Raw genomic sequence first — 15,690 nt, 5'->3', positions numbered from 1 at the left:
CCGCGGCCCCGCCCACCCAGCCACCCAGCCCAGCCCAGCCCAGCCCAGCCCAGCCCCGCACTACAAGCCCCACAATGCACCGGCGCCGGCCCCGAGTGCGGGGATCTCCCGCCGGCTCTGCAAGATGCGGAAGGGAGCGATGGGCGCAGGACTGGAGACGGGGATATAGGCATCCACCGAGCACTTGCTGTGTGTTGAGGGGCTGGCTCACGGCTGTTCTCGGTTATCCCGTAAAACACTGCGTCGTAGGAGGGAAAACAGGTCCAGGTCGCACTATCGTGCATCGGTGCAGGCTGCATTCAAACCCAAGCGACCTGTTTCCTGAGCATCTCTCACGAGCTCGGAGAGGATATGGCTGCAGTAACTTACCTAATTTGTGATTGTGGGGCTTTTTTCTTTTCTTTTCTTTCTTTTTTTTTTTTTGAGCACTAAGGTGCTCATTGGAGATTTATTTCAAGGTGAGAAATATAACTCCAAAATTGTTTTCAGATGCCATCTTTATGAAAATCGTATGTTGCCATAAAAGAAGTTGACAATAATCTGTGGTGCAGACATTTGAACATACTAATATTGATTCTACAGTGTTTTTTGTTTTTGTTTTTTTTTTTAATTTTGGAGCCAGTTTTTTTAGGACTCAGTTTTTTTTCGGGGGGGGGTCCTGAAAGACCGTGGACTATTACATTTTGAGGTACGGGGGTGCTGGGACGTCAGCATGTGAATTTTGGTAGGACAGAATTCAGTCAGGGACTGTCCCTACCTCCCATGTATCCCAAACACCCAGCATAGCGCTTGATAAAAAGTAAGACACAAGAACACGTTTTCTATCTAACCGACTGCCCCAGATCAGCTGTGTGACGTTGGCCTGGTTCCTTCTGTCCTTTGCATCTTAGTTACACCATCTGTAATATCTGATTGGATAAGTGAGTGGGTTTCTAAGGACAGTTTGACTATTGAGCCTCATCCTTTATTTCTTCAATGAAGTCTTCCTCCTCACCACTAGAGGGAGCTGTTGCTTCCAGGTGTTTCTTTGGATTGTGCCTTCAACCTTCCTGCCCCAGGAATATTAAAAGTGGAGGAGGTGAGGCCAAAGACAGCCAACAGCCAAACTATCAGCCAGACACTCTGTTTGGGGCTTGAATTTTAACTCTCCCGCTCTCTAACCGAGGTACCTTTGCCAAGGTCCAAATGTGCATTGGAAATGGACAATTCCTGAGCAATACTGGGTAGAAAGCCTCATCTATGATGACATAAGGGTAGGCTTCCAGGAAGAGCTCCCCAGTTTAGAGACCCCAGAAATGCAAATCTGCCCCCCCAGCTTCTCCTCCCCCCCACCCCGCTTCCCAGTGACCAAGTTCCTGTCTGCTGATGGGCGGTGAGAACACTGGCAAGTCAGCTAGGGAGTGAGTCTTTCTGGGGGCTTGGGCTGACCAGAGATGGCAGATGTCTGCAGGAAGGGAGGCGCCTCCTCCCCCATGAAATAGGAATCTAGGATGATATGGGCATTCAGAGTGGATGCACAAGAGACTCTGGTCAATTCCAATTTTTGAGGCTCCAAGTTTATTAAAGTATGAAATGCTCAAGGAAGTCCAAAAGCACAATTCAGAGTCAAAAACGTTTAGAAAATTAGTTTCCTGGTAAGTGTATGTTATAAACAACAATACATACCAAGGCAGCCAGATCCCCTGGTCGGCCACACACAGGGTCCCTTGACTGTTGTCTGCCCCCAGACAAGAACCACACAGACTTCAAGGAAGAACTTCCCAATGGTGCCGCTGCTCTTGGGGAAATAAAGTGACTGCACAGAATTGGAAGCAGGTTTGGCTAAGAACCAAAACCAGAATCAGAAAGAAAATCACAGAAAAGAGGTAGACCAGAACCTCTGTTGCCACAAGAGATCTGCCCGAGGAGCTGAGAAAGACGGCCTGAGCTCAAACAGCTGAGAAGCTGCGGCCTCGTGGATTGGATTCCATTGTGACTGACTGAATCCTCCTTAGTTATGCAACCAAATCATTTAGAAAATGAGTTTACTTGCAAAGAAGGCTTCTAAGAGAGTCTAGGCTTCAAACAAATAAGCTCCCCAATAAAAAAAAATACGATATCCATATAAAGAGGAAAACCCCATAAAATGGTGAAAGTAAAAAGTTTACAGTTAGTCTGTCCTTCGTGCAAAACAGCACTTTTCTCACATGGCTACTGTCTGTCTCGATCACGACTTCGCTTCGGACATCAGTGCCACAAAAGTCAGGGGTAAAATTGTTTGTCAGAAAGTCAATAACTTCCAGGAAAGTCTTGAGTTTTCCATTATTTGGGGATAAGGTGATCCCGTCTTCTGGTTTACATAAGGGTGCAAAGTGCTGTTTTCTCCCCTGCTGACTGAAGGGTGATGTGTAACCCTTCTGATGGAAGAGGGGAGGGCAAGGTGTCAGTTTTGCTTCCACAGAGGATAACAAATTATGGCATACGGCATTTTAAAATTTCCAAATTAACAAAGTAACACTTAACAACAACAACAAAAAAAATCGCACTGCAGTGTAATTGTGATATTCATAAGCTAATTATAGAATTTGAGGAAGACTTTAATTCACAGCACACTCATGAGTGGTGGCCTGTTAATGGCACTCAGGTTTAAAATTGCCTGAGGCAAGTCTCTCAGTCCTGCCAGTAGGCCTGACAAGTGTCAAATGCTGAAACTTCAGTGTGACACCCACCCCTCAGGCCCCATCGCCCTCTGGAGATGAGCTGTGATGGCAAGCTTGGGCTGTGGGGTCGAAAGGAATGTGGGTAGATTTGTTAAAATCTTCTTTTACTTCCTCAGCTTTAACGCTTTATCATATTTGTAAACTCTATAGGAAAAAAATGAGTCTGCCTTCAGTATGCAACATTTGAGTTGGCATCTCTTCAAGCATCACTTTCCTTAGTGTAAAAGGAAAATGACATTAGGCCCGCCTCGCCTAGGGGAGGCAGATGGGGTTTGCATCCTTTTTTAGTTCTGTATGAGCTATGCCTAACCCAGCTATTCCTGGAAGAGGGTCCCCGCTCTTTTCAAGGGCCCCTAAGGTCCTGGGGCCTTTCCGATCATGGACTACAAATCCCAACATGCTCTGAGAGCTTTCCGGACCAAGTCTCGCGCGACGTGACGCGATCTTGGGAGGCTTTATCACGGAGGCCGCCGGCCCGCTGGCTGCTGTCGTTTTCTAGTCCGTACCCGAGGCCTTCGGTGTCACCACGGGAACAGCACCGCTTACACCATGGTTTGTGTCCAGACCGCGCCACAGGTTCTCGGGAGACGTGGGTGCTCGGAGCCCCATTAGTGCGGGAGCTCGGGCTGCAGGCAGCTGCGCGACGGCGAAACAAACAGGTAACCGGATGGGCCGGGCCTGGCGGTCCCCGGGGCTGCGTCCTCCGCTCATCTTGAGGGGCTCGCTCCTAGTCGCCCACCACGGCCCTGGCTCCGGGCCTCTCCCGTCCCCCTTTTCCATGCTCTTACGTTGGCCGGTCTGCCTTTGCGTCTCTCGCTTCACATTCTGGGGTCCCCAGTGGGCCTTCTCTCTGATGATGCCCCTGCAGCCCAGCCAGGCACGGGGCCTCGTCTACACTTGATCAAACCGGCCTAGCCCGGGACCCCCTACCTCGCCCTCCCCGTCACCTCTTAAGCCTCCTACTTGCCCTGCCCTCGGGGAACCTTGGACTCGTGCGGGGCCCCGGCCCTAATCTCATTCTTTCCCTGCCTTGTAGGGTGAGACAGGAGGTTGGGTCAGACCTGGCCTTTCAAATCCTGGAGGCCTTGTCTTTTATCCCGTGTAGGAGATACTTAAGCTCTGCCGGGGAGGGGACGGGGAAGTGGGAGTGGAAGGGGATGGTCTGGTTCGGAATGCTCCCGGACCCGGAAGATGGCTGAACTTTGGATTCTGAGATGCTCTTTAAGAAGAACTAACTAGTGTGCCTTCTGAGCTCCGTCAGGGTAGGAGGACAGTGGAGCAAGCTGGAATGCAAATAATATGGCTTTCTCAGGGCTTCGTTTGGACGCCCCTGTAAAACGGGGGTGGAGCTACCTGTCTTGCATATGGGCCACTTATCTGTGATCCTGGACAAAATCATTTATCTCCTAACTTTTAGTTTCCTTATCATTATTAAATCGGGGATAAATAATTTCTGCTCTGCAGGGTTGCTGCAAGGGTTAAAACACAAGATAAGTGTTGTATAAAATCCTTATAAATATTAGTCAGTGTTAGCAGCAAAGAATGAATTTACCTGCTGTGGTCCCTAGACCCTCGCTGTGGGTCAAGTTGTTTGGACCCTGAGCCCTAGCTTTAACATGAAAACACACAAACTGGTAATCCCTCTTGTAAGACTGTGTCATGGGGAATACATGACTGCACAGGAAGATGTTTGGCAGACTGTGAAGGGCTGTACCAATGCGGGTCATTTGTTGTTCTTAGAACCTCTGGAATGGACGGACTCTTCCTGAGCACCTTTGCTAATGTGCTGCAGCTGGACCATGCTCCTCGTTAATATCTGCCTGTCAGCATAATCGTCACCTCATTTCACTCCGGTAAGGTGACCTTTTCGCCAGGTATATCGTCTTTGTCATATCATAGGTGTTGACATCAGCCACAGGTGTGGTGAGACCTTTGACTTTAGCCTTTTTTTTTTTTTCCCTCCTCTGTCATGTTTCTTACCCGTTGGCTCTTTTATGTGTGTTTCAACCTTGTAAACAAGCCATAAAACTCTGTGTGCCTGTCAAAAGAACAGCATTGGAGCTATTCTTTGGTGTTCACTGTAAGAAAATGCTTTTTGTTATTTTTATTAGGTGGCAGGGACTCAGCTCTGAAATCTATATAGAAAAAGCACCTGGATCCCAGTCTTTCAATGGCTTCGAGACAAACAGAAGTGCCTGGTAAACTTAATTCTTTTTGGTCAAGTCATGTTTTGCCCTTATTTTAAGCTAGACAGAAACTACTTTTTCTGATATTGATGGTTACTCTCTGCTACCAGGAGAGTATTTAGATTTAATGGATTGGCATCATTTTAATATTACCTTATTAACCACCCAGCCAGGGTATGAACCCAAAATCTAACTGAAAAGAGAGCAATCATTTCCCTCAAGGGTGTGACAAATTTATCACTTTTCTAGGGCATCAAATAAGAATTCAGAAGAAATTGGGTAGTTCTCGTAGTATGTACCAAAATGATTAAACTCACTTCGTTTCTTAGGGGACGTAGGGGACAGGTGGAATGGAGGTCTAGGCAAAAAGGCACCAGCCTGATTTAAAGGCAGCAAATTGAACTTGGTCATGAAAATGCTCACAGTGGCATTTGATGAGTCTGGATCTGTATAGAGCAATAATTTTGGGTTACTGAAGTCATTGATCCCGCCTTGGACTTTTTAAGTGAGAAGGGCAGTGAATTTTAATCGAATCTGAATCACCCAATTTTAGATAATCAGTGAAATATAGATGATAGTGCCTATTTCTCAGGGCTGATGCGAAGATTAAACGTTAAATATGTGAAAATGTGAGTTAAAAGGTAGTGATGAATAAGCACTTACTGCCCAGAAAATTTCGGGGTCTCTGTTTGTAGGAATGTACATCCTAGTAAATATATTAGCTGACTTTATTTATTTTAAGAAGGCTGTCGGGATGGCGCTTGGGAGCCTTTAAGATGTTTTTGAAATTGCTCCCAAATTAACTGGAGTAATAGGCGTCTCCCCCATGTCTCTCAGTATCGGTCCCTCTCCAGTGTCTGACTTCATCAGCTGGTGTTTTAGTTTGTCTTTTGTTGTCGTGTGGTTACCATAAACTGTGTCCGGCCCAGACCTTAGCATGGCACTCATCATGTTAATGCTTGTCATGTGGGGAGCATGGAGCAGTGCCCGTCACGGGTGACGCTGGCTGAGATGCGTTCTAGTCCCCACCACGTGTACCGGTTGGGTGTCACTTAAGATCTGTGCCTCAGGTTCCTAAGCTGGAGAATGGGAAGAAAATCTGCTTTATGAGGATTAGGTAAGATGAGGGATGTACATGCCTGGCAAGGAAGAGTACTTGGCAATTATTATTTGCTCGTGTGTTTGTTTTGAGATAATTCACATACTGTGAAATTCATCTATTTAAAATGAAAAATTTAGTGGCTTTTAGTTTACACAAGGTTGTGCAGCCATGACCACTGTCTCATTCCAGAACATCTTCATCATCCTAAAAATAAAACCTCATACCCATGAGTGGTCACTTCCCACTCCCCAGCATCTCCCCCAGCCCTGGCAGCCACTAATCCTCATTCTGTTTTTACGGATTTATTAGTACTTACTAGTAATAGTAATAATCACGGTACCTGCTTGGTCCCTTTGCCGTTTAAACGAAGTGTCTTTGCTGGTTTTGGACTTCCTGCCCCTCAAGTCGATGTCTTGGAGAGTGATTGTATAATTTTAGCAAAAGGCAAATGTCACGCCGAAGGCAGGATCTGGACAGTAGTTCTGTTGTGAAAGGCTTAGTAAACAGAATGAACTCTGCTCCCTAGTCTGGCAGAGCCGAGTGCCCTTGAAGTGGGGTGCCCACCTCACTGTGGGACATTCCAGTCACTTCCAGTGGACGGGACTGGCAGGATCAGCTGGCAGTGCTTTATGAGAGCAGTTTCTGTGCTGGTAATTGGCTCTGCTGTTTAAATCATACAGAACACATGAAACAAGTGATAACCCTGGACAGCATAGTGTTTTAAATACTTCTTGTTAATCGTGCTCTTGTTGTCTTTAGTGAGGTAGGGAGGCAGAGGGCTGGCTGCTGTCCATATGAACTTAGGCAAATCAGTTCAGCTGTAGGACTGTTTTCCTCATCTAAACACCGGGAACAAGAACTTCGCTTCAGTCTTGCATAAGTTGAGAGCTGGCATTGAGTAGGGGCAGATTCCATGACATAAAGAACACAAGCTTTGAAAGCAGACGGGATTGGGTTTTGACCTTACTGCACTTTGAAGTTGTGTGACCTTGTTCAGGTAAATTTATATTGAACTTCGGTTTCCTAATCCATTTAAGTGGATTAGGGTTACTAAGTGGGTTAAGAGGAGAATCCAAGGAAGGAATTAGTACTATGGATTACCTTTCCTTGAATGGGTTCTCTATTCCAGAACAGGCTATTGCTCGGTCCTAGAATAAGAGTGTTTCAGAGCTTTCCTGCCTGCAGGTCGGTTTAAAGCTATTAGTGTGTTCACTCGCTGAACCCATCCTGACAGGTGTCTCTGTTCTTAGCTCTTGAGCCCAGTGGGCCTCTGGGCAAGATGTCCCTGCCCATCGGGATGTACCGCCGGGCATTCAGCTATGATGATGCCCTGGAGGACCCTGCGCCCATAACTCCTCCTCCAGCGGACATGGGCAGCATCCCCTGGAAGCCAGTGATTCCAGAGCGCAAGTACCAGCATCTCGCCAAGGTACCTGACCCCACGGACTGCCCCTGGCAAGCCCAGCCCCTTCGCTCTCCTTCCGCAGCCCCGGAAGCCTCAGTGGCTTCAGGCCACCACCAGTCCCTGTATGTGTTTTCTGTGCCTCAGCTGGAGTCGGTGGGCCTTTTTTTCTTTTCAATTCAAACTAGAATGGTCACGTCTTCTGCCCAAGTCTCCTTCGTCCTCCTTCCACCTCCCTCACCCCACCTCCCAGTGTCAGACACAGGGTCCTTGGTCTGGCTGCTCCTTGGTCTGGCTCCGCGGGATCCTGGGCCTGCGTGCCCTCCCCGCCCTGGCCCAGCCCTGAACGTTGCCTCAGGCTTCGTGCGCTTCACAGGGAGTTTGATGCCTCGGGTCTTTGCTTCAAGGGCTTGATTGCCTGGAGTGTTTACAGTCCCCCCGTCCTCCTCCCACCCCACTGCCTGACAAATGGTCCATTAGGCCGTAGCATAAACACGTCTCCTGTACGGATTTTTCCTCTGTCCTCCCAACGAGACGGTCACCTCTCCCTCTGCGCTCTCCACTGCAGCGTGGGCCTGTCACAGGCCCCCTGTTACTTTGTCACCTTCCATTAGCATCTTGAGGGCAGGAGTCATGGTCAGTTTTGAACCCTAGCTTTAGTATTGAGCAGAGGACCTGGCATAAAGCAGGTTCCAGAAAAACATTTGTCGCAAGTGGGGGAAATCGGCTCTCTCCGGCACACGTCTCACGCCCCCCGTTTGCCACAGCCACCTCCGAGGGGCCTTCTCTGTGAGGCCCGCCCCCTCCTGCGGCCCCTCGCACACCCGCAGACACCACACGCCGTGTTACACCTCCACCCGCTCACGCAGCCCTTCCGTGCAGTCCAGCTTCCCGGTTCGCACATGCTCGTTGCAGGCGTCACTGCTTCCTGCCTGCAGGGACCGTGTCTCTGTCACTTCTGACTCTCTAGTCACCAGAAATGCAGGAAAGGGGCTACTGTTGCCTGAGTAAACTAGGCCTGCCTAGTTCACATGAGGCTGTTTAACCTGCAGCCACAGTTTCACTGAACTCTGAGCTGAGGGACAGCTCTGGGCCGGACAGGAAGTCCACAGCGGGCAGACCTGGGTGTGAAACCCCTAATGGTCTATGTGTTAGCAGTGACCTTGGGCAGACAGCTTCACCCCCGAGCCACAGTTCTCCATCTGAGAGATGAGAATACTTTTGTCGTGGAGATGTCGTGGGGGTTAAATAAAAGATGTGACACGTACTAGGTGTGTCCCTGACATGTCAGGACTCCCGGCTCCCAGCGTAACTGTCACTAGGCTGAGCCGTGTCATTCTTCCTTTCTAATGGGCCCCCCACACCCTTCCCTGCGGGAAATTCCCGATGTCCGCTGTCTCATGAGACCTGACCCAGTCAGCTGTTGAAGAAAACATTTTGTGTAAAGGGGACTGGCTGAGCTGGGGGAACAGCGCCCAGGCGGTGGACTCCGAGACAGGAGCAGAGAATGAGTAAGCACCGTGTGTGACAGTGCTTCTCAGGGCAGCGCCACACTTTCACTGACAGGCTGCTGCCCGCTTCGCGACAGACCGGGCGCTCAAAGGACAGCCCAGCCTGCCCGGTTATGCGCGTTCTTGCGTTAGCCCTGACGTCTGCCGTCTCCCGGGGGAAGGGGGCGGAAATGCGAGTTTTACTCCAGCAGGGTCGCCGTTGAAAGCATGAGTCCTGTTTTGCGATGGGGACACAACCTTTAGTACTTGTGCTCCCCGCTTTCTCCGACCCTTTGGAGATGCAGAGACAAAGAACAAACCCCGTTCTCTCCTCCCTGCCAGTCCTGAGTGTGGATGACAAGGTGGCGAACTCGGCTCACGTGGAGGATTAGGAGCCACTTAGATTTATTATTATTATTTTTAAAGACCATTCCTTGAACCTTTAGAACCATGGTCAAAATTTGGTCCGGGGTCCAGCAGCATCACCACCACCTGGGATTTTGTTAGAGATGTAAATTTGGGAGCCCCTCCCAAGCCTACTGAATCAGCTCCGGCCCAGCATTCTGTGTACCAGGCCCTCTGGGGGATTCTCATGGCCTAGAGACGAGAACTGCCTAGTGAACGCGCTGATGGGTTAAGCAAAAGCCGGCCTTGGGCCTGGACAAGGTTGGTGCTTAGCAGTAGGTTGTAGTGTTGTCCGTTGGGACAAACGGGCTGGGAAGGTCGGGGACCTCCGAGCTTCAAATTCTGGCTTTCCCACTTGTATAAATTCGAGCTGTTCATGTAACGTCTTTATCCCTTGTCACTATGGATGGTATAAACTCCTCCCTTCAGGTAGTTCCTTAGTATCCCATTCAAGGAATTTCAGTAGCTTCTTCCCCAAAGGCTGGGTGCGTGATTCCCCAGCTCTGCTCAGTGCCTCCTTGCCTCTCTCCTCTCAAACAGGTGGAGGAAGGAGAGGCCAGTGTCTCCTCCCCTGCTGTGACCCTGTCATCAGCCACTGACAGTACGGACAAAGCCCCCGTGGTGAAGGCTAAAGCCACCCATGTCATCATGAATTCTCTGATCACAAGTAAGCGCTCTGCACCCTCAGGACAGAGTGGAGACGGGGCAGCAAGAGTTTAGGGGTTTCCGCAGACACGCCTGCGTTAGCCTGTCCTGCATGTGCCTGGCGGAGGTCAGCGTGGCTGCCGAGTCACCAGCACTAAAGCTCCGCTGAGGTGGAAGCTTTGTCTCGGTCACGGTCACGGAGGTGCAGTTCTGCTGCCCGGCTGATAGGGCCTTCATTGCCCACGTCTGTGTGGCCTGGGGCACGTTACTTAGTGATGGAGACTGGCTGGCAGGTGGAGGGAGGGTTAGATGACCCGGTGCTCGCTCAGTGGCCGGGAGCTGCTGCTGGAGGGGACACTCAGAGGCATCCCCCACCTGCCTGTGTTATCATTTTTCAGTTGAACGTCTCAAAGTTGTTCTTCCTGGACCTTGATGCAGGTTTGGTGTGTCAGGCTTCTTTAGTCTTACTGACCGATGTGTGATTTGTGGTCCTAATGAGACCAGAAGTGAGAGCTCGTATTTCTTTTAAAGCCTTGGCTCTGGAGGGCCCCTCCAGTTACTGTGGGGCACTAACAATTATTAGACACACAGCTCCGCTTGTCAGCAGCAGCCTCTGCCAGGGACAGGGCACGTAGGGGCGCCGTTTTGAAATCGGACGCCCTCGTTTATGTGCTCTAGGGAGCACCAGTTTGTCGTAGGCAATTCCTGGAGACCTCGCCCAAGAACCAAAAGTCCAGACTCTTACTTGGACTTTCTCTTAATCACGTGGAAACGCACCGTTTGAATCAGCAACTGCTGCTTTTACTTTGCAAGCTGGAGCCTGTGATCTAGCAGAGCAAGAGGTCGTCATTCTGCACGGCGCACTTCCTTATGGAGAGTGGCGTGCGGCACGCAGAAGGCTCTAACGTCCCCGAGTGCCCTTGTCACTCCGACATGTACGTGGCTATTCACTTCCGCATACCCGTGCATTGTTTTAGAACTGCAGATGTAGTAGACGTACCTTTTTTTCAGTTAATACTGCTGCGAGCTTTTGATGTCTCTATAATCTTAAAATTTTTTAAAAATACCTGCATTTAAAATCCTAGTGTGGGGGTACCGTGATGCATTAAACCCTTTCCCGCCTTTTAAGTTTTCAGGTGGCTACCTAGTAAGACTGGAAAACATCTTTATATATTTAGGTTTTTTTCCCCTCTATGGTTCTATTTCTGATGGAAATAAAAACATCCCTTCAAAGGGAGTGACTAAGTCGTAAAGGAAATAAAACGTCCCCTCAAAGGGAGTGACTAAGTCAGTCGTAAAGGACATCTGTCATCTGGACTGGTCCACAGCTGTCGCATTCCTGTGTGTAGGGGTGTGTTAACGTAGTGTGTGCAGATGAAGCTGTCAGTTATGCCGCGGGATGACCGGCCGATCACGAGCTGAGCCGGTCAAGCTGTGCTGATGCTGAGTGGCCCATGGGCCGTGCCCGCACCGGGGGAGGCACGTTCACGCACGAGATATGCCGGCTTGGTACACCTTGGCCAGCTCAAGGCACGGTCTCTGTGGTTTGGATCTCATTGGCACCTGGTTTTAATGTGGCCCGTTTCTCTTCGGCGAAGTCTTTGGTGGGTCTCCTAGGAAACTGTATTTGGAGAACTTCCATTATTTCTGAATGTCAGCTGGCTTCTCCACGCTGCATTTCTAAGTACAAAGAGAGCGTCAGTGCTCAAAGAAGAGGAAGAGAAGGAGTGTGTCCCTTCGGGAGTGACCTCGTCCGGTGCGAGGGAGGCCTCCTGGCTAGAGAACTTCCGCACGATCCATCACTCTGAGGAGCGCTCCTCGGATGCTTGGCGTGGCCGCCTGCTTGTGGGGAGGGCAGCGGATACCTGCGTTGTCCTCCCCCAGTTTGTGCTGGGAGACGGGGATGGGCGTGACTGTCGTCTCCTGTTCCCAGGACAGACTCAGGAGAGCATTCAGCGTTTTGAGCAGCAGGCAGGGCTGAGAGAGGCTGGCTACACACCCCACAAGGGCCTCACCACCGAGGAGACCAAGTACCTGTGCGTGGCAGAAGCGCTCCACGTAAGTCTGCTTCTTAGGGACTTAGAAAAGCCAAGCCCTCGTCACTTGTCGTTTGGGAGGGGGCTGCGGTTTAGCAGTTACCAGCTCAGCTAGTTGGGGTTGTGGAGTGATGTAAGGAGACGGGGCAAGGAACTTAGGACTGTTGTCCCCCGCCCCGTGGTGGCACCTTGTGCTCCAGGGCTTTTAGCCCTGGAGGTTCTGCTTATCCGTCTGCAGAGCCAGGGCATCTGGTAGGAGGATGAAACGAGCTTCTGCACTTAGGCATGTGACGGGTGTGAGCACGTTAGGGACAGCAGAGCCGCATGGGTCTCTTCGTGTCCCAGTGTTTGACCCTGAGGGGGAAAGAGGAGGGTCGGGCAGTCCTGACAGAGGTGACACTTGAGCTGGAAAGGAATGTCATGCTCTGTGTTTACTCTTTAAAAAAATTAAAAGCAAATGTAGAATCGGAATGTTTTTGCTCTTTTATTTGTAAAATTGCAATAAATGAAGAATAATTTTTGGTAAGGTTAATGGGGACCAAATCGCTGTATGAATAAAATAATTCCAAATGACTTTATTTCAGGGACTACCACTTTATACTTAATTGTGCTTCGTGGTTTATGCAGCACTCATTAATCATTTACTTAATCTTCATATTCATCCTTTGGGGTGGATACAATTTTCCATGTTTTATAAATGAAGACTGAGGACCAAGTTCATGTATTTAACTAGCCACAGCACCTGAACTCAGGTCCCCTGTGGCCTTTTTCTCTCTCGGTCCCCCCACATTCCGGAGTTGTTGTAGAACCCGGTCCTGAAGGGGTGGCACCCACTACGTGGGAGGGGGAGTGTGCGGCTGGCGGCCTGTGGGGGGCTGTCGCATTTTGTAGTGCGCATCCCAGAGGGTTTTGCACTGAGTTTCAGAACCAGTGCTGTGGGGAATCAAGGTGCCAGTTTAAGCTGTCAGACAGGACAGGTGCTTCCAGAGAGGTCTCTGACACTGGCAACTTCCCAGGATAGGTGTCAGTCAGAATTCCAGCTGAGTGATTCCCCATATCGTGGTAGGATTGACTTTTGCCTGTTACCGCATCTCAGCCACAGGAACAGAGCATGCGGATGGCTGAAATGCCAGCTTCTGTAAATCGATGTGTTGAGTGTTTGAGAAAATTCGGTCATGGTCATTTGGAATGTAGCTGGGGCTAAACATTGGCCCACTGGACGTGGCGCATAGAGACTGTGGGATCGCGATCTAGCAGTGGGAAGTCAATCTGTCTCTCCCCCAGCAGACTGCTAGTCCGTAGGTAGAGGCAGGTGTACAGCGGAGGGAACCCAGAGCCACTGGCGATGGTGATGGGAGGGACGAGGGAGGGCGTGGGGCCAGCGTGGCGGGGCAGGAGCGGCCTGCCAGGCTCCACGCACAGGCCCAGGGAGCCTGCTGCTTTCCTGGCCCTTCCGCTTGCCGGCCGGGTGAGCGTGGAAGAATTGCAAGCTCTAGCGTGGTATTTAGTACAGAGACGCGTGAGAGGCACTGTCGAGTGAATACAGTGTTTTGAAAGAGGGAATCTAGTATGGCAAACTCAAAGGAACATCTGTCCTGTGATCCAAAATTATTCCACCTATTAGCGTTTTCCTTTTGCCCGAAGTTGGTGTGAACCACGTAGTTTATACCCAAACTTTGCCGTTTAACATTGGCTTCGATTTTTAAAAAGTCTCTCTTCTTACCCACCTGAACAGAAATTAACGTTACAGAGTAGAGAGCGAACGAGAGAAGAGAAGCAGCCGGCCTCGGCCCAGTCCAGCCCCGGTGGCACCCCGCACTCTTCCCCTAAGCAGAAGCCCAGGTGAGCCCTTCCTGGGGCCGTGCGGGGGGCCACGTGCTCACGGGAGGCAGCGCTCATGCAGGACAGGGACCCGAGCCTGTGCTCTCAGAGCGAAAAGGGGAGTCGGCACGAGACCCCCCCTGGAGGGGCGGGAAGAGGCCGTACTAGGACGGGTCTCATTCTTTCTCTGCAGAAGCTGGTTCCCTTCTGGGCCTCCTGCAGCCTTACCCGGCCCGTATCTTAGCACCATGGATTCTGGAAGTGGGGATAAAGACAGAACCTCGGCAGATAAATGGAGTCTCTTTGGATCAAGGGCCCTCCAGAAGTTCGACTCGGGTAAGGCGGCGCCTTCAGAGAAAGCAGTGTGGCAGGCGTCTTACTGCGTGTTGGGAGCTGCCTCCTGATTTTGAAATCCTTTGCCCTGGTTTATTTCTGCAGGAGGCTTTGCCACCCAGGCCTACAGAGGGGCCCAGAAGCCTTCTCCCATGGATCTGATCCGAGTGCAGGCCACCCGAACAGCTGAAGACCCCGCTGCCTTCAAGCCGCCCAAGCTGGACGGCCCAGTGGTAGAAGTGAAGAAACCAGCGCCACGCACCCATAACCTCAAACCCCGCGACTTGAATGTGCTCACGCCCTCCGGCTTCTAGAGCTTTCTCTTCTAGGGACTCTGGATAGAGGGTGTCTGGCACCCGTTTCCTTTTTACCTTGGCTCTGACATGGGAGAGGTTTTGGGAGTTTTGTCTGTCTTTTAAATCACTTGAACCGAGGCTGGAGCGGGAGACAGGGCGGGTCGTTGAGAATCAGCAGTGTGAAGCTTGTCCTGTGGAGGGAGCCATCGGGTGTCCCGTTAGTTTAGACCGAATACTCCCGGCAGTGAGGTCTGGGGCCTTGTTGCTATTTTTTGTGTCATTTAGCCTAGACGAGACTGACCACTGCTTACTAGGTAAACACTTGAGTTGTTCCCGGACCGAGGCCTGGACCCCTCTACCACGAGCCGGTGAGCGTGGCGGGCTGCGGCGCAGAGGTGCTCGCTGGCTCGCTGGCCAGGCCTCAGCCCTCTGGGCTGTGCTGCTGTGCGCTCCACCCCGTCAGCCCGGGGACCTGCCGTCTGTTTGAGATCGGGCACGTGCAGAAGCCAGCCGCGGCGGGGACCCTCTTCCTGCTCCCAGGCCGGGCCGGTCCTCCCTGCGGGGCCTAGCAAACGCAGGTCCCACACGTCCTTGTAGCACTTGAAAGTGAGATCAATTTAACTCCAGTTTGGTTGAAAACTTGCTAAGGGAGAAAATTCAGCCTGCTGGTGTGGTGTAGGTAAATGGACGCGAAGCTTTTTTAAAGTAAGGAAGGTGGGAACGACACGTAGATGCTAGTCTTGAGGTTCGTGTGAGACCCATGTCACCCGGTTCCGATTTCCTGGTTAGGGGCCAGGACCTGAGAGGTGGGCGAATGAGAAAACTTCGGCTCGCAGTCACTTCCCCAGCCAGGCCTCGTCCTGCGTGGGCACGGGGCTCCTGAGGGGACAAGCCTGGGAAAGCACCGTTCCCGTCTCCCCGTGTCTGTTGTCGGTCACTGTCCTGAACGCGGTCTCAAATCCCGGCGGATTCTGCTTTGGACAGAAGCACATCCACAGCAGGAGCTGAGCTGGCCTTCAGTAGCGAGGCCCCGCAGTCTCAAATGATCAGTTAATTTATTTGTCTTCTGTTAGGCTTGCACTCTACTCGTTTTGACAATAAAAGTCTGTACTGCTTTCCAGGGTGGACGGCTGTTTTTTTCGCACTGTTAAGAGAAGTCACTCCTTTCTGCCCACTCACAGTCATGGAGCCTGAGCGCTGAACTTGGTGTTTTGAAAAACCATTGCCTCTTTATTATGTCCTTTTAATATCGTATTTTTTTGTAACACACTCATC

The 15,690-nt window shown here is 50.9% G+C and overlaps 2 protein-coding genes across 3 annotated transcripts in view; one reads left to right on the top strand and one right to left on the bottom strand.

Annotated features, from left to right (window-relative positions):
• ARL10 (ADP ribosylation factor like GTPase 10) overlaps positions 1 to 3,410 on the bottom strand; it is a 10,462-nt gene extending 7,052 nt beyond the window's left edge. The window contains exon 1 of the mRNA XM_015585169.2: positions 3,206 to 3,410. Coding sequence (XP_015440655.1) covers positions 3,206 to 3,410 — 205 coding nt within the window. The remainder of the gene's footprint in view (positions 1 to 3,205) is intronic.
• Positions 3,139 to 15,535, top strand: KIAA1191 (KIAA1191 ortholog). 2 transcript variants are annotated; one of them, XM_006906534.3, is made up of 9 exons: positions 3,139 to 3,358; positions 4,440 to 4,552; positions 4,811 to 4,897; positions 7,238 to 7,416; positions 9,825 to 9,951; positions 11,863 to 11,987; positions 13,701 to 13,807; positions 13,980 to 14,122; positions 14,225 to 15,535. In XM_006906534.3, the coding sequence occupies exons 3-9, from the start codon at positions 4,870 to 4,872 to the stop codon at positions 14,431 to 14,433; spliced, it is 918 nt and encodes a 305-aa protein (XP_006906596.1). In that variant the 5' UTR covers positions 3,139 to 3,358; positions 4,440 to 4,552; positions 4,811 to 4,869; the 3' UTR covers positions 14,434 to 15,535. The 2 variants fall into 2 exon arrangements, with proteins under 2 accessions (XP_006906596.1, XP_006906597.1); XM_006906535.3 differs by lacking the exon at positions 4,811 to 4,897.
• The last annotated feature ends 155 nt before the right edge of the window (positions 15,536 to 15,690 follow it).

The sequence above is a fragment of the Pteropus alecto genome, unplaced genomic scaffold, assembly GCF_000325575.1.
Source record: "Pteropus alecto unplaced genomic scaffold, ASM32557v1 scaffold40, whole genome shotgun sequence".
NCBI lineage: Eukaryota > Metazoa > Chordata > Mammalia > Chiroptera > Pteropodidae > Pteropus > Pteropus alecto.
This window is presented reverse-complemented; position numbering and strand designations above follow the sequence as displayed.